This window comes from Neopsephotus bourkii, unplaced genomic scaffold (assembly GCF_033783945.1).
Source record: "Neopsephotus bourkii isolate Nb327-2 ecotype Australia unplaced genomic scaffold, CSIRO-AGI_Nbou_v1 NB_1760, whole genome shotgun sequence".
Taxonomy (NCBI): domain Eukaryota; kingdom Metazoa; phylum Chordata; class Aves; order Psittaciformes; family Psittacidae; genus Neopsephotus; species Neopsephotus bourkii.
Window position 1 is genome coordinate 5,954,187 of NW_026902234.1, and position 21,863 is coordinate 5,976,049.

At 37.7% G+C, this 21,863-nt stretch overlaps 1 protein-coding gene across 3 annotated transcripts in view; it reads left to right on the forward strand.

The window, feature by feature from the left end:
* The window catches only part of NCK2 (NCK adaptor protein 2), an 87,557-nt gene that overhangs the window by 47,572 nt on the left and 18,122 nt on the right, over window positions 1–21,863 (forward strand). For all 3 annotated transcript variants that reach the window (XM_061377807.1, XM_061377806.1, XM_061377808.1), the window contains exon 3: window positions 6,672–6,913. In XM_061377807.1, coding sequence (XP_061233791.1) covers window positions 6,688–6,913 — 226 coding nt within the window. In that variant the 5' untranslated portion in view covers window positions 6,672–6,687. The remainder of the gene's footprint in view (window positions 1–6,671; window positions 6,914–21,863) is intronic.

A 21,863-nucleotide genomic window follows, 5' to 3' on the forward strand; every position in this document is an offset into this window, starting at 1 on the left:
CTTTGGAAAACTGACCTGCCTACAATACCAACAGCAGCTTCTATTGATTGTGACTATGCCTTCAGTTTGCACATCAAAGTAAATTAGATAATAATCACTTGCACTTACTCAGCTATCACTTTCAGTTCTGTAGTCAATACATCCTAATGGGACCTAATAGTGAAATACCCCAAATTAATTGTCAAGCTTGTGTTAAAACAGTCAGCAATTTTAGGCAGCCCAGGTATGTGCATTTTTTTTCTGCTTAAGTATCAGTTTGACACCTCAGAACTACATAGCCGGATGATGGACATTTGGTCATTACAGCTATTTAGTTAACTTTCTTTAAAAGTAGGAGGAAGTATTCTTACAATATGTTTTAGTGCAGTAATGTCTTTCCAAAGAAATGTGTCCTTTGGGGTGGATTGACACACACTGTATGCAGTGTTGAAGTGTTAAACTGTAGGAGTTAGACAAGGTTGCCTTTATGTGGTCCATCACCATTTGTCTAAATACCAGCAAGTAGCCCATGTAATAAACGGTTTTTTGGTTTTAACAAAGGGTTGTGATTTGATTTGCTGTGATTTGTTCTGTGATTCTTTTTTCTGTTATCATCTATGATTCTGTGATAATTTGGGCCATTTGCTTACTCTTTTTAAACCTCTTCATTTTGAGGTTTTCTTGTAGCAATCTTTAGAAGTATTTTTTGTTTGGTTTAGGTTAACTTTGCACGAAAGAGATATTTTCCTGGTTTTTCAAGCACACATAAATGTCAGAAATGCTGTGTTCTACTGGAAACAGCTGAAAGCACATCCTAAAGGTATATTCTTTTCGTAAGTTTTTATTTGAATTCACATTCCTTTTCTTTTTAATGCCTTTTGAGCTCTGTCTTTGAGTTTGGTGCTTTACTGATCGCCAAGAATCTAATTAAATGATCTCAAATGTAGACAGATGCGCTTTTTTAGAACTCTTTCTATATGTCAAAACTATTCATCCAGGCTGATGTAAAGAAAAAAAAAAAAAAAACAAACCCGAACCTAACCACACACCCACACACAGCAAGACAGAAAACAACTGTAAGTGAAAACAAAGCTTCAAACCTTCTGAAACAGTAGACAGGCTTACCAGAGAGTGCATTTAGTAAGTAAGAAAGCTTCAGACTTTGAGTGTACTTGAGATTAAGTGATCTAATACAAGTTATTTTATTAATTATAGAATACCGTAAGCACATTCACTTACTAGGAAAGAGGCTTTTTCCCTTATTTTCCACCACCGTGCTTAGAGGACCATATATTGCCTGTTTGCTATAGCTTGTGGAAGATAAACCAAGTAGACACCAAAGAGCTGGCCCATCGACAACATATGCATTCAAAACCCATTTTGATTTTCTAAGTTTGGGGGAAGGAGAAGGAGAGGTTGTTCAGCCTTCAGATCTTAGAGAAAACTGTGATATGTCATTTGTTAGCTTTCTGTTCTCCCAAGGCAATTAACTAAATATTGTATAGCGATTATGTCTTATGTAATATTGTATAGCAATTATGTCTTTTATGAACATCAGTGTCATGTAGAAGCCTTCATATCAATTTAGTGCCTTTCAGTGTGCTTTAAGAGGACATCCAACTCCAGAACAGTCTGTTATATCAATTGGCACTTCCTATTAATAGAATTTTTGCTTGTTCCCTTGGTGAGGGATTAAATTTCAAGCATTACTGTCAGTCATTGTTCAGCCATGTTCCTTTGCGCGAAATACATTTTGAAAGAGGAGAGCACCTACTTCCTTTCTCGCTGGATCTTTAAAGCTCAGCCATGCCTCCTAAGTAATTGTATCCCCAGCAGAACCCTGAGCCTTCCTCCTGAGGACAAGAAAAGATGCTGCTTTTCTGCCCGTTGGGACAGGACATCGGACTAGGGGGAGTGTTAACTTGTGTCAGTCTCTAGGGAGAAGATTCCAATTCAGGTGGCATGCTGGAGTGGATTCTTTCTTATTTATCATTGTGGGATAAACACATTATCCCTGTATGGCTGGGTGTGTGCGTATGTGTGTGTGAGAATGCAGGCCTGGTGAAAGGTGAGATCTGTGTAACAATTATATGTAGTTTGATATTTAAAATAACATTACCTGAGCAAATCTCTTAACATGAAAAATCATCAGCAGATTCATGTGTTCCTAAGTTCCTCCACGTTTAAGTTTACATAATCTCAAATGTTGCTTGTGCGGTTCAGTTTTAATTATTGGTTCAAAATGGCATAGGTGGTTGTTTGGGTTTTTTTTCCTGATATTGCTAAACTCTTAAATCATAGATAGTTTATTGAACATAACTTTTTCCTTTCTGGACTTTCTTCTGATAAAGTCTATATGGGAGTTACATTACTAGATATTCCATTAACGTCTGCCTTTGTTCTGCCTTAGAGACAGCAAGTGTTGCTCACCTATCTGAGCAGGCTTTCAATGAAGCCTCTTATAACTGACTTTGCCTTGGCTGGGTTTTTGTTCAGTATGTTTCTAGCCTGGCGGATTTCTCAGTTTTTCCCTGTCTCCCAAGGGTGTTTCTGTGTAGGAAAACTTTTACGTGTGCTTCTGCAGTAGGGCAGCTGCCACTGAAGGCAAGACTCTTCTCCCAACAAATTCTAGACTGGAGGGGGCTGAAAATATCTGAGCTCAATCTAAACTAACTAGTTGTAGCATTTCAACAAATAACAGTGTTGGTAAAAAATATAGTTTGCTACTGCTGCTAGCAACAAACAAAATGCTGGCCTAAAGGGACTGGAAGTGTGGATTGGTCACATAGCTAGTATAAGAATTACCTTTTCAGTGTCTGGGTTGTGCAGTTTTGTTTGCTTGCTCGCTTAGTGTGGTGCCTTGGGTTGGGTTTGGGTTTTTTTTTGTATTTTGTTTCAAAAACTGCAGTTGGAAGTTGTATTGCTGTAAAAGTAAAGAAAATGACCACTTGATAAGCTAAAACTCAAAGCCATATATATGTACTTCTTGAAGTGAAACAATCTTGTACTGAGAAATGACTGTTATATTTTGTAGATTTACAGTTCCTTGCATAGGTATTTCAGAGCTTTTCACTGGTGCTTGTTACAGTGGGGAGTGTTATCCTATCAGTCATGAGAAGAAGACTGTTTCAGTGCTAGAACTTTTCAGCTTTTTGAGGAGGAACATTCCAGAAGGTTGTACCTTATTTGTAGTAATGGATTTTCATTTTCTTGATGTGAAGTCTCATGCTAACATTAGAAACTATAGAGACTATGGAATTTTTGTTGTACAGTCTGTGTACTAAGCAATGTTCTACAGAAATTTAATGTTTTGAGTGCATGTCATGTTTTTACTGGACATTCGGATGCTTTGGAAGGCTGTATTATTGGTTTTTCCTTAAGTTTTTTTTTTTCCAAATCTAGTTATGTCATTTGCTTCTAATCTTCTGTTTGGCACTCAGCTGTGTTGCAGAAGCATTTCAAAACTATTAATTCTACAGCCCCCTTCCAAGGAACAAATATGTCCTTATTCACACACAAGGAAATCTTAGCTCTGCAAATGTCACAGGAAGAACCATATTGTCCTTGATGGAGCCAGTCTCATGCCATAATTGTAAGAAAGTAGTTCTAACAACTTTAATACTAGTTCTTCACATATAAAACCCCAAGCAAACAACCCACCAAAATCCTCTTAAACCCCCCAAAAACCTCCAAACATCCCCCTGCCGGACTGCACCCCCCCCCCCAAACTAAACTAAAAAACTGGCACAACCAGACTTCTCCACACATGCGTAGAGCTTTAAATGCGCAAATGTTTGGCTGCAATTATATGATGCATTTTGACTATAAATCCCATCTCCACCTGGGTAGGAACACTTGTGCCATTAAACATACAGCAAAACCTGGAGTACTTTACTGAATCGGGTTCAGCAGGAGCATGCCACTTGAGAAACATACCTTCTCTACACTTTTGCCAAAATTGCATCATGCAAGGGACTGCTTGTGAAATGACATTGTTTTACACATCTATAGGAACCAGAATTGAAGAAATTGGGTAGTGGAGACCTGTATAGTTGATGTCAGCCCTGATGTGTGGGCTCTTCCTGTGCTTCTGTCCTTGTACAGCACCTTGGGGAAGCACTTCATGACTCTTGCAGCAGAGCCAAGTCACCGTGAGGGGTTTTTTTTGTTTTCTTCAGAGGAACAGAACGAATTTTATAGTTTTCCATCAGTCACTAGTCAAATATTATGCCTGATGTGTTGTTTTAAATTATTCATATACTGTAATATTGGTAGATATTTTAAACTTGCCTGTGTTGTGAAAATAACCTTTTTAGAAGTAGAGCCTTTGTGATGGCAACATCAGCCAATTGCATTGATGGTGTCCTATTTCTTTATGTTCTCCATGTTGCCAGAAATAGTAAGAATTGACCAATTTACAATTGCTGAGATAAAATAAACAGATTTAAATTGGAGAGAGAGAGATTATATTGACAACGCTGGTTTTCAGAACATGCTTGATTGCAATTCCCCTGTGGCTACCTCAGCTTATCGACCTGTAGGCTATCTGTCCGCTTCATGTGAGTCAGAAACCAGGGCAGTTTATTGGAGACTGCTGTCCAAAGCTCAGGCTATCCTGTGCCATTAACAGATTATTATTTTAGGAGAAAAAAAGAAAAGTTAAAGGGAATAGTGACTTATTTATTGTGAAATCATCAATTCTACCTGCATAAGTCATAGCCTGTTTGAATTCTGAGAGTTGTGTTTCGAGTGTTCCAAACATCATCACTTCTTTCTGAATTCATCTTGCGGCTTTCAGCTATGCAAATGCATGTTTGAATAATGGTTTTGTTGTTGTGTGTTCCATTGTGTTTTCTAATTAGAAAATGAATGTAAGTATGTTGATTACTACTTCAGATTTTAAAAAACATTGTTCTACCTTGGCCATGAAGGGTGAAGTTGCTAATGCTTTCCAGAGCTTTGCTGTCATACAGTTTAGCAACCATAGCTCAATCGAATATAATGCTCTCCTGAAAACAAAAATTGTGGTAATAGGAGGCTACTAAATTATAATAGAGTTGACTATTGTGTCTTATGATGACAGGTTAACTTTGAATAAGGTTCAACTATAAATAAATAGGTTAACTTCTTTTTCTTTGAAAGAGGAGGCTGCTAGGCTGTCTGACATGTAGTTTCCACAGCTTATGCTGTAGCCGACAGGAGAAAGTGTGTGTGTGTGTGTGTGTGTGTGTGTGTGTGTGTGTGTGTGTGTGTGTGTGTGCTTACAGACTGCGGAAGGAACCCTTTCTGAATACAGGGTGATATGTGCTGAACAGAATTTCTGAGTGAGGTTTGGGTTGGTTTGAGTGTTGTTTTTTTGTTTTGTTTTTTTTTTTAATTACCTATCTGTCACCTAAGGTATTAGGTGTTAGAGTTTGTGTGGTTGTGGACTTCTAAGGATTGGGCAACAAAGTCAAATCATGTTAAAAAGATCCTTGGATATGAATAGTTGAAGTACTCTGGGACCTGTTTCTAACCCGTAATTTAAAGGAAAATCTACAGCTTTTACTTAAAATCTGCTGCATTGATTTTCAACTACATTCTGATTTCCCAGTCTGTCCTGACCTCCTCTTTCCTAAAATCACTCAACAGTGATTAGAAAATTATAGGTAACTTCTCCGAATTTAAAGGGTCAAACCAACATGTTTTGGTTGGCACTGTAATGTGTTAGAATGGCACTGGTAGTGGCGTGGGACTTTTTTCTTCTTTGCACACTACTGTGCTCCCTCTCATTGTTCCTGGTAATTACTGGGGTGCGTAGGAAAATGTGGAGGCATGCAGCTGTCTTTATGCAGCTGACAAATAGCTTTGGAAAAGCTCCTTAATGTTACAGGTAAGTAAAACAAGCCAGCTTATTCAATCTTAACAGAACTCTGGGTAAGTTTCGGGTAGGCAAGAAATGAAATACAGTTGAGGGAAGCACAGTGGGTACTCTTCTCCACCCGGCTGACTCATGACCGTTGCAGGACTGCGGTGAACTGGGATCTTCCCAGGAGCAAAGTGGGAACGAAAGCTTCTCCTAAAATACAGTCTTGTGCTGCCTGCACAAAACATTGTGAACAAAGGGGTTCTAATGACAGTGCCTTCTTTTTGATGGCAGATTTCCCTGCTGAGTTACATTACTTCTTGAAGTATTTGCAAAATAAAGATGGATAACTTTGTTTAGATGCAGAAAACTTATAAATAATATATCAGTATATGGATGAGGAGCTAGGGCAGAAGGAAAATACATTTTTTGAATGGTGCCTTTAAAATTTCTTTTTCTCAGATCAGAACTTTGAATGCCAGGTGTGGGATAATTTGATGATGCTATATGCAAAAACTAAATGATTTTATAAGTTATATTTTGCTAATGCATAGCTGACTAATATTTTCTATATATTCAGAGGAAGCAGACATAATACATTATGACTAGAATTTACTATTAAGGTATTGTCATATTTTAGTGGGAAAAAAGGCAAGAAAGGTCAATTATTTTTAAAATATTTTTTATTCTTTTTAAAAGAGGAGTTCAGATCTATGAGTTTTTGCTCTGTAAAACTTTCTGATTTTCCCCTACCCTTTTCTTGTTTATTTCAGAACTTAAAGGAAAATCTGAGTCAGAATTACATCATATAATTTACTGATGAGTGTGTTTTAATATTTTGTTGCAGAAGGACTCCATGAAAGATGACAGAAGAAGTTATTGTTATTGCAAAGTGGGATTACACTGCACAGCAGGACCAAGAACTTGACATCAAGAAAAATGAGCGTCTTTGGCTATTAGATGATTCCAAAACATGGTGGAGGGTAAGAAACGCGGCCAACAAAACGGGATATGTGCCATCAAATTATGTGGAGCGAAAAAACAGCTTGAAGAAGGGTTCTCTGGTTAAAAATCTCAAAGACACATTGGGTAAGTCCTTTTGTATTTTAGAAGTTGTGTAGTAGACTTGATGGGTTTCAGATGGGCATGTAATGTGTGTATAAATATTATTTTTTAATATGCTTACTTGGGTTTTCTTTTTTGAGGTGACATGTTAAATGACTGAGGGAGAGAGTAGGGGTGGGTGTTCTTGCATCACATCCAGGAGAATAAGATGTTATTTTTATTCCAGTTTGTCAGAGGTTGTGTGTTTTCAATGGCTGAAGAAATGTGTTTTCATTGAGATATTAACTGCTGAATCTTCTCCACTCATGCAAAGTCCTTTCACTCAAAAATAGAAGGATGTAAACTGGATTGTTCAGCATAGCGATTATAGCATAGTTAAATCATTTTATGAATGGGATTATAAGATGTGGCTATGTGCAACGTCAAGGGTTAAGTTTCTGTTGTCTGAGATGTTCCTTCTGCTTCCAGGTCCTTCCTCTGTTTTATACTTGCTCATAAATTCTTCACAGTAGTGTATCATGCATGTAAAATAATACAACTTTGAAAAAAATTTGAGTGTATTTTGAGTAAATGTATTTAGGAGTCAAGTGAAATGATGTTTTTCCTTCTTCTGCAATGATTTTTAGTGACTGATTAAATTACTAAAAAAATAAAAGTATTTGCATAAGCTGCAAAAGGTTAAACATAGTGATATGTGATTACTTTACATCTGGGGGCTAAAAAAAGAAATCTACTAGGGGTATTTTAGGATGTAATGAATAAAACAGAAACATATATGCACCCGGAGATGTTTTAAAGCTATTTTTGACTCGTGTTTTGGGTTGTTCCTGTTTTGAGGAGCTTTACATAGGGAAAGCTTATTCTGTTAGGGTTTGCTATTGAAAATACTGACTCTTCCACAGAAAAATTAATATTTCGAATTGGACTTGTTAGAAAGAAAAAAAAAAATCACTTAAAAATAGCATGGCAGTAGCTTATGTAGGTTTATTACAGGTGTCCTGTGCTAATGTTATGTCTAATAGGTTACGTTTCTTTGTCACTTCCTTACTGTGTCCTCTATTGCTGAGCTGCCATGAAGTACACAGAAATTGAAGACTGTAGTGTGGGTGGCAGGCGATCAAGGTTATCACAAGATTTAATTGTAATTTTTAAAACCATAGGCCTTTCTGCAGGTACTCTTGGAGTATACTCATCACAGTGCTAGCAAATGTGATTATGCCTTTTCAAAGATTTGCATAAAGAATACACTCCAACATCAATTAGTTAGTTAATATTAAAGTCCCGGTTGTGACTTTAATACCCTTTTATATAGATTTATGTTGTCTAAATACACATTTTGTCTAAAAGCTAGTTTATGAAAGGATTGTTTCTGTTATGATAATATATCAAGTGTTTGTGTAGAATGTGGACAGTATTTACTTGATGTAAATAAACACATTTTTATTTATATCCAACAGGGATGAGTTTAAGTGAAGGAACAAAGACTGTCCTAGCATATATACATGTTTATCTCCTTGAACTTAACAAAACTGCATGCTGCAGGGTGATTCGCTATGGTGGCAACTGATGAAAGGGTATAAGAACAAAGCTGGGTGGTTTCATGTCTGAGCCTTCGCTAGTGTCACATCTTCCAAACCTTAGGCCTTTGCATGCACGTACAAGGGTTTTTAAGTTCTGAAGGACTGTTATTACAAACTACTGATTCCCTCCTTACTTTCTTTATATGTTGTTTGTTCAGATGAAGTGGAAAATACCATGTGGTGGAGCCTAGCTTTTTCTTATGCAGTGACCACATGTACCTGCTAAGCACAGAGGTCGAAGCATCTCTTCTGTTCTTTTATGCTCATACATCCTGTGACAGTAAGCAGCTGCCTAAGCCATACCTACCCCACATCTAACCCACAAATTGGCTCAGGATATTCTTAATGCCCCCCACCCCCCTGTTGGAGCTTAAGAGTTGTTTTCTTTTGTTACAGTTTATGCTTAGCATAATGAAACTTGTATCTGTGCTATGCACCATGTATCTGTACAAATATATTTTTACCTTCCCTGGGTTGGAGTCCTCAACTAAAGTACAGTCGTTAAGCCTTGCTTGTCTTGCAGTAATTTCCCATTGAGAAAAAGGATACCCTGTGTCCTTCCTTAGAGGATCCTTTCTTCTGAGCGGCCATCAAGAATGCACTTCTTAAATAAAGGCTTGCAAATTGCAAGGCTGATGCTTGATCTAGTGAAACAGCTTTTGAAAGTATTGCTGTGCCCAGTCAAACAAGTTCTTAAGTTCTCTTTATAGAAATATGTCTAATGCCTAATCAAACATGCCTCTCCTAAGATCACAAGAAAAATTCACATTAAAATACCAGCTAACCCAGCACATGTGGGAATGGTGGTCATGAGTATTAGTCTGTAAACCACATCTGTTTCAACTTTGATCTTGAACCTGTTACCGAAATACCAGGTATTGAACTAAAAAAATAAATAAATAAACTGACTTAATAATTAATGAATAATTAATCAAAAGTTTTATGACGTCTCAGGAGAGAAACAGCAGGCTTATAGCTCTTTTCAGTGACTAGGCTAGTGGGCTTTAAGTAGAAGAACCCTGACATACCTGGGCCCACCTTCCTTACTTGCTGCGCTCCTGCGAATGGTTGCTCCCATACAGATGCACTTTTCCTACCTCTTCCTTAATCAATTGCATTTCCTTGTCTTTAAACATATTTCATCTGAAAGCATTGTTATCGCACGAATGATGTAGTGTGTTGTCTATGGCATTGCCTGTAGCTATCTGCCACTCTTTATGCTTATCCACAGTAATTACCGGTGCTTGATTTATACTTCCAGGTATTCCATAAATACGAACAGTGCCAGCCGTATGTCAGATTGTGGCAGACCCCATAAGAGCTATTACTATTTAATTAATAGTCCCTATATCTGGCTGTTGAAGATGCGTCATCTAAATAGTACTTAATCTATGTAGTCTGTGTTCTAATGAAAGTTTATAGTACCAGTTAATACTATTGGTGTCTCATACATAAAAAGCCAAATACATCATGAGAGTTTACTACCTCTGTGAAGTTGCCTTTATCAGGAAAACTTTTAATCTCATCAGGGAATGAAGTCATGCCTATTTGATGCTGAAAACTAATTTTCCTGGAACTCTGTTTACTGTCATTAATTAAATCTCAGCCCTTGAATACTTTATTAATAGGATTTCATCAGCTTTACCATTGTTTGGCTTGGGGTTGGTGAAAGGTTAATGGTAATGTGGGTACTTAGAACATGTGGCTTGATGGTTTAAAACATCAGTTCATTTTCAGGAATGTCTTGAGGTTCCGGGAATTTCCATTGCACTTGAGCATTTTTGGAAAAGAACCTCAGTGATTAGAATGCCTTCAGAACCAGCTCTTTTAGATGTTGGTTGCACATTAAAATGCTGATTGACACTTGTTTAGCATACGTTCATTAAATCAGTTACTTGTGGACTGCAAAACAGCTTACCTCAAATCTCAAATGACCCCCACTAGTTTCTGAAGAGATGCTTTTGGATCATCCTACATCTTTTGACAAAGCAGTAACCTTTTCTGCACCACTTTCTTTCCCCTTCTAAGGATGTATACCATTATACTGTATCAGCTTTTAGCCCTGTCACAGGGGAGTTCTTCCAAAACTTGTTGTTTTCCTTACATGACATGAAGACATTTCAAGTCTTGTAATTTCTCTGTTGGTGGCTGTCCGTATCAGTTTTCTGTTTTACACGTGTTACTTATGTAATGTAAAATCTCTTTCTTGAGCAAACTCTAATGGGTCTGTACCTACAGTGGCCCAGTTTTAATTATGGAAATGTAGCATATAGGCCACCTATTAAGTATTTTAAATGATTCATCTTCTCATTCTCTTTTTTGTCTTAACTGACTGATACTGCGAGTTAAAAGTTAATGGCAATTTAGCCATTTGAAATGACTGTCTTCTGTTTGCTCATATTGAATGAAATCTGGTAATTATTACTATTCTTAAGGCAAAAGACAGCTTCTAGTCCTGTGATTAAAATTTCATCTTCATTATAATGAAGTTTAAAATAGTTTCCTTGTGCAGTATTTCTTTTGTGAGGAGGGTATTTTTCACACATATCTATTAAGCCTTACTAAGGAAGAGACCTCCAGCATGCATCTTCCAAATTGTAATTTTCTGTGGCATAATTCTTTCCATGCGCTGGGGGTGGAGAGGAATTCCCATACCCATTTGGATGCAGCGGGTGTTTGCCAGCACCACCCCCAGAGCTGGCTCTGAGTGGGGCTCCATGGGTTTCCCCTTCTACAGCAAAGATGAACCGTATTTGCTGGCTCATCTCCGTCACGCTGAACAGAAACCTTATCTGAAGGAAGCAAAAATAATTCAGAAGTCTGTAGTTTGTGTAAGTAAAATAAAACTTCTGCATTTTTTCCATCCCTTTGCAAGTCATTTTCCTGGCAACAGCACAACTCCCCAGGCAGCAGCATGTCCATGGGTGAATGATGTGTGTGATCCAGCAGCAGGGTGCCATTTTCATGGCAGTCTGTGATTTTATGAATGTTACTGCTTTTGCTTCACAACCAACACTGCATAATAGGGATTTTTGAAAGGTGTCTGGCCTTCTGCCTTTAGTGAAGAGCCACTTAAGAAACCTTAAAAACATTTCCATTTGGTTCTTGGTGTGGGTTTTTGAACAGATGCCCAGCAAAATAAGGAAGGTTTATTAAAAGGTATTGAAAGAGAGATTGGACACCAGGAATACAGGAGAGGTGTTTACAGAATGCATAGGAACAATAGAAACAGTGGAGATGTTTGTTGACAATGGTGGCAGACAACAGTAATCTCGATAACATTTCACAGAGGCATTTAAGTTGGATGAAAGATCCTTCATATGACTTCTTTATTAAGCTGCTGTCAGTCAGCAAAACATTTCAGTAACTTTTCGGTTTTAATTTACTCAGTGTGCCAAATTTTCACATGGAAAGTAAGAATTGCCGATTGAGATGTTAAGTACAGAAACAAGTCTATACTTGCATCACTACTGCTACTGTTATTTCAGAAGTTTGTGAGCATCCAGGAGTATTTCCTGTGTTTGTCAGCCTCTGCAGTGTCTCCCTGGGTCAATCTGTAGATCAATGCAGCAGCTCCCAGGTGCTATATATACTATAGCTTCCAGAAACCAATAGTTTTACACCTTTCTCCTCCCCTGATTGTTTTTATTCATGTATGTGAAAAAGCTTGGGATTTTTTCACTTTATAACTTAACATTTGCCTGTTTGAGAGCTACTAAATGCTATCTTTCACTGTGTCTTTCTGCAAATTATCAAGGAAGTTAGCTCTTTTTTCTCTAGACAAACACTTCTTACTACAAGCAGATATGCAGAATAGGTCATCTTTTCAATGTAATGTTTTCTTTAACATTGGAAACCACTGTCAGTTAAGTTTGGTGTGCTTCCATTTTAGAGACAAGTATTTCAACTCGTATTTAAACTGATACCATCATAGTTCTGCATAACATGGTCATGCAATATGAAATCTTACACTTCAAGTATTCTGCCTTCAGCTTCTGGTGTGTGGGTTAGTGATCTTTACTTTTTGGTTTGGTTTTGAGGATATTTTTCTTTTTAAAAATACCTTAATGGCCCAATTTTGGTAGTTCTGACGTGGTGTGCTAGTAGATTTAACTGTGCAAGGTGGCATTTAATTATCGATCAGATTGCTTCTAAGTCTTGTCTCGACATCTGAAATTTGATTACTACTGAAGTCTTTCATTGGTGAGAGCTACTTACATTACTCTTAATTGTTGTGGTTTTTAGCTGAATTTTTTCCCGTTCTTCAGCACTAGTTTTTAAAGGAAGCATACACAGTATTTCATAGTCTTTGCTTGATGAATATGTGTTTGTCTGCAAACCGCCTTAGCCATATTTGCTGAAAGATCACAGAAAACACATTGAATTTGTGATATGACCAAGTGCTAGCTTGAAAATATTTCTATTCTTAATTGTTTTAAATTGTAGCATTTTCTGGACACTTCGTGGGTGTAAAATTTACTACAAAAGGAAAGAATGGTGGAAATAAGAACAAATATGGAATCACTGTTTAAGTTCACTGTTGTATAGCACAGCCTCTTATGCCTTGTAGAGCTCATGTTAATAAAAACAGAACTGCCGTATAAGACAACAGAAGTTATTTTAATCTCTTTAGAACTTCAAGTTCCCAGTGTGGTTGGAATTCCTTGTTACAGATCTATAAGAAATGCTGATCTTTCCACTCAAGAGCAGGAATTTTATAAATTTGATTAAAAAAAAAAAAAAAGTAACCAACTAACCTTCAGAACTTTCTACAGTATGTAGCTACTTTTCAAGTTATTTATCATATATAAAGATTTCAAAGAAGGAGTGATATGAAATCCAAACATCTCTACATGAAATAAGAAGTAAAATACCGTTGTAGGAATTTAGCACAAATAAAAATATTTTTCCTGTGAGACTTTGTTGTTTTGAAGCTTTCTAGCTTGTCAGAAAATGTGGGCATGACAGTAGTGGTATGTCTGTCATGTTTCTTGGAGGACTGGATGATGATATGTTGTCTGTATTGGTACTTTCAAGCAGTTGATATGCGGTAATTTAAACTAATCTTTATAGAGAAGTAGTTGAACTTTTTATGTACAGCACAAATGCTTGCTCAGTTTCATGTAGAATCTGTGTGTTAAAATAGCTTATTCCATGTTTGAAATTGCTTGGTAAAAGCACTTTCTTGGCTGCACTGCATCCTGCTTTTTATCCGTATTGCTCAAAATAAGCATGTTTGTTGTGGGGCAGGGTGGCAACAGTGGTGACTCTTCACCAGTGATGAAATTGAGAAACATGGTTTTGCGGTAGTGAGAGAAGCTGGTACGACCTCTGTGTGTCGTCTGTGGTGGTTTGGGATAAAAAAAGTTGGAGCAGTTGCTTTTCTTCCATCTTAACAGTAATAATAGATCAACCTGGTTGCATGGATTACTGTCATTAGATGCGGAAAAAAGAGAAATTATTCCAGAACACAGGAAAGAGATTTTTTCCATTCCTGTCTAGAGCACATGGAGTTAGGAGCTGGCAATGCTGATACCAGTGGTGTGGTAGCAGGTGATTTGTATAATAAGGAATTCCAGTGCTTTGCTACGTTCTGGAAACATACCTGCCTCCTGATCATCATCAAAACTCTTACTTTGTTTAAGCATCTATTTTCATTTCATTATTGATTGTTAAAGATCGAAAGATATATTCAGTAGCAGTAGCTCTGCATATGGAAAATGATACAAAAAGATATTGCTGACATGGTAGGGTCTGCTATCCTACTATCAATTTGATATATACATAATGGCTGAAGAATATATTCATTTTGAATTAGTATTACTATTATTCATGTTAATAGCTACCCAGAATGCCAAAAAAACCCTCACAAATTTATGGTTATGGACCTATTGTAAGCCTGTAAAAATTTAAATAACATTATGCATATCAACTACTTCCAGTGAAAGTATCATTAAAAGAATTGAAGTCTGTGCTCTATGGAACTAAAATAAGACTAAAAAAAACCCTATGTTATAATTTCTAAAGGGATGTGTGCTTAAAAAGAAAAAATAAATCTGAAATGGTGGACAAGACTAATGCAACCCCCTTCCCCCAAAAAAAACCCCAAAGCAACCAAATACAAAGTCTAAACAACGAATTTCACACTTTTTCTGTTACCTGCAGGACTTGAAATCAGAGAAAGCTGATAAATATTCTGGAGAAGTCCAGGTACAGATTAATGATTCAAGCAGAGTATCTGATAAAAAGACTTTTTCTGACAGATGTGTGCATCAGGCCCTTTATTTGATCTAAGGTGCAAAGCCAAAAGCAGCAGTGAAAGCAGAACCTGGAGCTTGTTGCAGTGCCCTGAGCTCCAGTACTAGCTGGTGGCAGCAGGAGAAGCTCATGCTTTTTTCCATTTACAATTGCATGCATTGTATTCTGCTGAAGTTTGTCTTACGTTAATTATTTATTTGAATGGATTCTTTAAAGGGTTTGCTGCTTCAAGAGTTTGAGACAAATGTATAGAATTGTGGAATCATAGAATGGTTGGGGTTGGAAAGGACCTTAAGATCATCTAGTTCCACCCCGCCTGCCATGGGCAGGGACACCTCACATTTAGACCATGTTGCCCAAGACTCCATCCAACCTGGCCTTGAACACTGCCAGGGATGGGGCATTTACCACTACTTTGGGTAGTCCATTCCAGTGCCTCAAAACCCTCACAGTAAAGAGCTTCTTCCCTAAATCTAACATGAACTTCCCCTGTTTAAGTTTCAACCCACTACCCCTTGTCCTATCACCACAGTCCCTAATGGACAGTCCCTCCCCAGCATCCTTATAGGCCCCCTTCAGATATTGGAAGGCTGCTACGAGGTCTCCACACAGCCTTCTCTTCTCCAGGCTGAACAGCCCCGACTTTCTCAGCCTGTCTTCATATGGGAGGTGCTCCAGTCCCCTGATCATCCTCGTGGCCCTCCTGTGGACTTGGTCCAACAGTTCCATGTCCTTTTTATGTTGAGGACACTAGAACTGCACACAATACTCCAAGTGAGGTCTCACGAGAGCAGAGTAGAGGGGCAGGATCACCTTCTTCAACCTGCTGGTCATGCTCCTTTTGATGCAGCCCAGGATACGGTTGGCTTTCTGGGCTACAAGCACACAGTGAAGCCGGCTCATATTCATTCTCTCAGTGACCAACACCCCCAAGTTCTTCTCCACAGGGATGCTCTGAATCTCATCTCTACCCAACCTGTAGCTGTGCCTGGGATTGTCCCAACCCTAAGTGTAGGACCTTGCACTTGTCATGGTTAAACTTCATGAGGCTGGCATCAGCCCACCTCACAAGCGTGTAAGGGTCCTTCTAGATGGCATCCGTTCCCTCCAGCGTATCAACTGAACCACACAGCTTGGTGTCATCGACAAACTTACTGAGGGTGCACTCAATCCCACTGTCCATGTCACCAGCAGAGAATAACATAACCAAAACCATGATATGTCCTACCTTTCAGCAGGTTTTTCTAATATGATGGTTGCAGTAAAATGTTGCAAGGTTGAAGGTGTAAATAAATCTTGCTGATTTTAGTCAATGCTGAGTGAATAAATCTGGTCATTTTATTGTAGTTTACTGTAATAAGTACTTCTCTCCTTCACTTCCCATGCAGTGTGTGTGTGCTGGGAGGTACAATTTGACATTTACAGATTTCAAAATTAGTCTTTTAGTCATAATTATGGTTTGAAAAGATAAAAGGATCACCTTAACCCATTGTGGCTGCATGTACTGGTGGCTTTGGTGACATTACTTCCCTTGGCTGTCACCTTTGTGGACCCATGATTTTGCACCTCTCTGAGCCAGGTATGCTTCAGCATGTTATCATTTTTGGCTTAGAGTGAACCTGAAAATCAGCTCCTCAGGTAGTTTTATTGTTCCCTATTAAAGAGAGTCACCCCATTGCCTTTAGCTCTTCCCACACCTGTTCCAGCTACGGTGGCAGAGCCTTTTGGTGTTAAAAGTTTGTGTCTGAGTCTCCTCAATTCTTGATGTTTCTTTTTTCCATAGAATAAAATCCTTCAAGCAATCTCCTAATCATGTCTTTTCTTCCGAGGCAGAGAAAATAGATTAAGTTTTTCCAAGTCATGCCATGTACTGGATTTCTTGCCTTGTGTTCTCTTCTGTCCTCCTTTCCCCTCAGGTTCCTGGGAGGACTGAAGTCTTCTGAAGCAGCAGAACTGGGACTGCAGTGAGGGCCACTGTGTCACACTCTGCTGCCTGGGTTGAACTCTTCCCATAAGCATGTGCTTATGGGGATATGCAGTGACCACAATTCTTCAGAAAATGAGTAGTTGTGTATACTGTCCTTACCTTCAGATTCATGACTTAGCACATGAGGGTGGTACAGAGAAGAAACAGTCGGATTTGAGGTCTTGTGCATAACTTGTTTGGTGTGTATAGCTGGGTCACCCTTCTAAAGATTGAACTAAGATGCCTGGCAAAAATCAATAACCTGAGAGTATGTAATCTCAGGGACACCATTTTCCAAAGAATTCTAGTGACTTAAAGAGAAGACAATTTTTCTATATCAAACTGACAGTGGCAGCTCTTACTATGCTGTTAGCATCATTAGGGAATTCTCATTTAGATGTGGAAATTTTCTCCAATATGCATCTCCAAATAAGTCTTTCAGTATTACTGGATCTCTCCTTTTTTCTTTTAAGGCCTTGGGCTGTCTTCACATTTCATCTCCCAGGGTCTCTTGGAGTGTAAATTTGTTTCTTTTTCTCTGTGTGGTCCCGCTTGGGTTTCCTTGCCTTCTGTTTCTCAGGTTTTTTTAAAACCTGAACAATAGGTGACCATTCTGTGACATGTTTTCATACTGTGCAAATAAAATTACTAGATTAGCATTCACACCACAAAAAATGAGCTTTGTCTTAAAATGCACAAGAGAAGATTTCCTTCCTTTTTCTGAGCCTCAAAAATGTTATGTTTTGTGGAGCACATCTGTAAAGCAGGAATCAAGATGGTGCATAACGTATGCAGACACAGCATAAACCTGCTATGTGAGAGAAAACACCCACCTCTCTTCGTTTTGAAAGACAAGGGTTCCAGTAGCAGAAATGGCTTTCTTCGAGAGTCACTTCAAAGGTGCACATGGTTTGTTTACTTACTAGTAGTTTTTGTGGTTGCGGGTCATCCAAATGGGCATTCAGGGTACTGTTTCTAGTAGGTGACTATTTGAAGCTGTATTTTGCACCAGGAAATTGATTCAGGGCTTCGGTTGCAAACCATCTAAACTCTACACTGTCATTGCCATCACTCCTGTTTAGCAGTCTCTGACACTTCTAAATGAAAGAAAAGAGAAGGTGAAACAAAAAAGGGGAAAACTTATTTTAATGTAGTGAAAATGTTATTGTTGTACATGGGATCTACCAATTTGCAGACCTGTAAGATGTTTTTTCTAATTGTTAACTCAGGAGGTTGATCTCCAGATCAGGAGCAAAATCTATTGCTCTGTTACTAGTTCATTACTGAGTTTTAATCTACATAAGTAATTGCTTTAGTTTTTGTGTGAGTTGTGAGGCTTTATGTTTTGGCTGTGAGGGCCAAACATCAGAGGAGACGGGCTGTTTCATAAAGTGAACTGTTTTCTCCTGTTATTTGCTCTTCAGTGATGGAGAGGTCTGGTTTTACTTGTGTAGTTGCAAATAACCTAAAAGCTCTTGATTAATGGGGCTATGGACGTTGCAGTTCAGAGAGGAAGTTTGTGAAGAAAAGGTGGCATTTACTTCAGTTTTATTTCCTGAAGGAAACTTTGAGTAAAATTGCAGCGTCTGTGACAGGCTTCTAAGGAGTTCTGAGGTTTCCAAAGGTGAAAGTAATCAATACCTTGGATTTTCTTGTAACATGGGATTTAAAGTTTGGAAACATAGTATAGCATAGCATTGTCATTGTGACCTTTACAGTAGACTTGCCAAGGCTTTATGTCATTATTGGTGTTGGCATGGGCCAACTGGAATAAAATGCTATAACCTTAAAGAGTAGCTGACTGTGTTAGGTTCAGGAAGGACTAACCTGAGCTCTTTGATGCTAGGAGAGATTGACCTTTGGTCAGTATTTGCATCACTGACTTTTCAAGCCTTTCTTTGAGTCAAGGGTTTGTATAGTTACTGCTTTGTAATTTACCTGTTCACGTTTGGGATTGATAATGTGAACTGCAATATGCGGTTTTAACACCTATTAGGTCTTTCATTTTCATGTACAGAGTTGAGAGCAAATTGAGCAAACAAGAAGTGAAAAGACCAAGTTAGCACTAAAATTGCCCATATCCAAAATAGAATGTTTCCATCTCAGCTGGAGGAGTCTTTAAATTGGAGAACCATAATCTTACATTTGGGATAGTCTTGCTGTAACTTTCACTTTATTTTTTTAACAAAAAAAAAAAGTGGGTTCATGCTGGCAAGCTGGATTTGTATCCCAAGCTGTCCTGTGTACCTCTTTTACTTCATATAAATGCAAGATAACTAAATATAAATCATCTTTCCATCAAGTGCTAGAAAAGGAGAGGAAATATAAGCTATTGTATACTTTCTGATGGGCAAGAGTTTGTATTGAGGTAAACAGTTTGGAGCACCTCATGCAGAAAGGGATTTCTTTGTCAGTGTGTGTTTATGAAGGAAGGGCAAAACGGAGCTCTTCTTCTCAATATCAAGGGAACAGAAAGCACAGGAAGTCCTACAGGGCTACTATATCTTCTTCCCATACCTTGTCTGTTCGTGGAAGGATAGGGCTGCCCTAGATTTAATGTACCTGGTTATTTTTTCTTATCAGGGCATCCTACAAAATCAAGAAAGCAGTTTAATAAGATTATAAAGTAGGTGGAAATATCTTTAAATGTTCTCTATTTGAAAGCAAAAACTGTGTATTTAAAGAAAGCTGTCTTCAATTTAAATTTGTAGTCAGAAATTGGAACTACAGATTCTGAGAAACCCCATTCATTTTATATGCCTTCTGTTTGAGACTGAAATGACCATTTTTTGCTATTCCATAGAGGATTTAGAATCCCAATGCCATTTTATTGTTTCCTGGTACGACTTTATCTACTCACTTTTCCGTTGGGGAAACATACATGAGCATACATGAGGCGGTTGATGGAAGCCTTTGGATCACGTGTTTGGCACCCTCGGAAGAACTCTGTCCACATATGTTCCTGTAGTACATCTGTCATTTTAACCTCGCTCTAAAATTCATTGGGTACAGGAAACTCATTATCTGTGCTGGAATTTGAATGTACCTTTCCTGATAAGATAGGCATGTTTAACACAGTCTGACTTACAGGAATTAATGCAGTACTTGTTTTTTAATACAGTTGTTGAGCTGATTTCTTTATGGAAGCCTCCATACTAAATAGTGCTTGATGTACGGGTTACTCGGAAACTACATTTTCCTGTATTTGAAAAACATAGAGATAAAGCAGTCTGACTGTCGAAATGTCAGAGTTTCACTTTGACATTTAAAGAAGAATTTCCATTTTCTGATTTGTTCTAGTGCAGTGTTTTTTTGGTATTGTGCTTCTTAAAGAAGATAAAAAGAAAAAAGTCATTAATAGAGCTGTAAAACTTCATTTCTGTATCAAAGATGCAGTTGAAGAAGTCTGGAATTTATAGCAGTGTCCCTTAAAGAGTACTATTGATGGAGATGCTGCTTCTAAAATACTGACTATACCATATGGATCTTGGCCTTTGAACATTCACTTGGAAAATGAATGTGTAGGTAGAGGGGGAGAAGAAGGGGTGGGAGGTTGCAGAGTGAAAACATGCAGAAATGTTTGTTTTTTCTTTCTGTGTAACAGAAGAAACCTCAGGCTGCTGAATTCCTTTTTAATAAAGAACCAAAGTTAGTCTAAAATTATTTAAAAAAATTAATAAATTACAAAGCTGAATGTATATCTGATCTGGACATTCCAGCTGTCAAGAAGTTATGTGTTTATCTCTGTATTGGGTGAATTAATTACTTAATTTACATAGTTTTGTGCTTTTTCCTAAGAATTTTACTAGAAAGTTAATTACAACTTAATACAAAGCTTTTTTTTTGTTTCAAAAAAGACACTGTACCCTTTGCGTACTTATTAACCATATGCATTAATATGAAATATAATTCAGAGCCTTAGTATTTGGGATGAGTAAGTTGGTAAGCAGAAAAGGATCATTTTTTTTAACTGCATGTATATGAAGCAGATGGAATTGCAATTCTACTGAAATGCAGCAGAAAAATAATGATTTTGAATTCTCTCAAAAATTTACTAAAATGTTGAATAAATGTTACCTCTAAACCCACCCCCCCAAAAAAAAACAAACAAACAACCCCAAAAACGTGCTTTGATAAACTTGTTTGGTTCTGCTGCTTCTGACGCAATACACTTGATTACCATGTTGAATGAGAATTTTTGGTTGCCTCTTCTTGGAAGATTTTTAGAACTAGGAGAGCTGCTCTGTAGAACTTGGTTTTCAATTTGGGGAACTAAAATGTATTTCCATCTTATTTCTTAGCTTTTTAAATCACTAAGATTAACAGAAATTATTTTTAAAATATTCTTTCTTGCTTTTTCAGGGGTGACTATTATTACCCAGTATCTGAACAAGCTCTTACTCTGTGTACTTATACTTGGAGTTCTCCTAGCTCATTTGTTTGACTTCCTTAAACTGATCAGCCTCAGACTTGTTTTGCTTGAATGTTTCAGCTGTTTAATGAAAGCTGTCTGAATAGATTTCAGTAATGATAAATTTTTCAGCTCTGCAGTGCCTTGTTTCAATTAGAATTATAATGGGTTTATTTTTTAAAAAATATTCCTTTAAAAATCTAATGAAAATATTTTCATAAAACACATACTGTACTTATGATCTTTGTGGTGGCTTGATTTCATTTTTTTTTAAGCATAAAGCAGGTACTAACCTTTTAAAGCATTTTACTCTAGCAGTACACAAATTGTACAAATTGTAAAGTAACTGCTTTGTTGTGTTTTGTTTGTCTGCTTTAATTCAGAGAAGAATGACCAGTAAAATAAAGAAATTTCAGTTATTGGGTATTTTTTAAATTACTTTTTCCCATAAATAAATTTTCAAATATTCATGTTATGTTTAAAACCCATGCCTTGACAGCCTGCATGAGAGTTGGGGCAGCATGGGTAAGGTTTAAGGCAGAAGCTGAAGGAAACGTCTCCCAGAATTTTCTGCCTTTTTCCTCTTTTCAAAACCTTTGATTTTATACATTGGTCAGTTTGATACTGAATAGCTGTGAACTCAAGTGCTGAATCTGAGCTTAGTGCTCAAAGGCATTGCCATGCAGTGTGGACTGGGAAGTTGGGCCAGGGTGTCATCCCAAGCAAGGAGGGGAAGCACTTCAGCCCTGCAAAGCACCA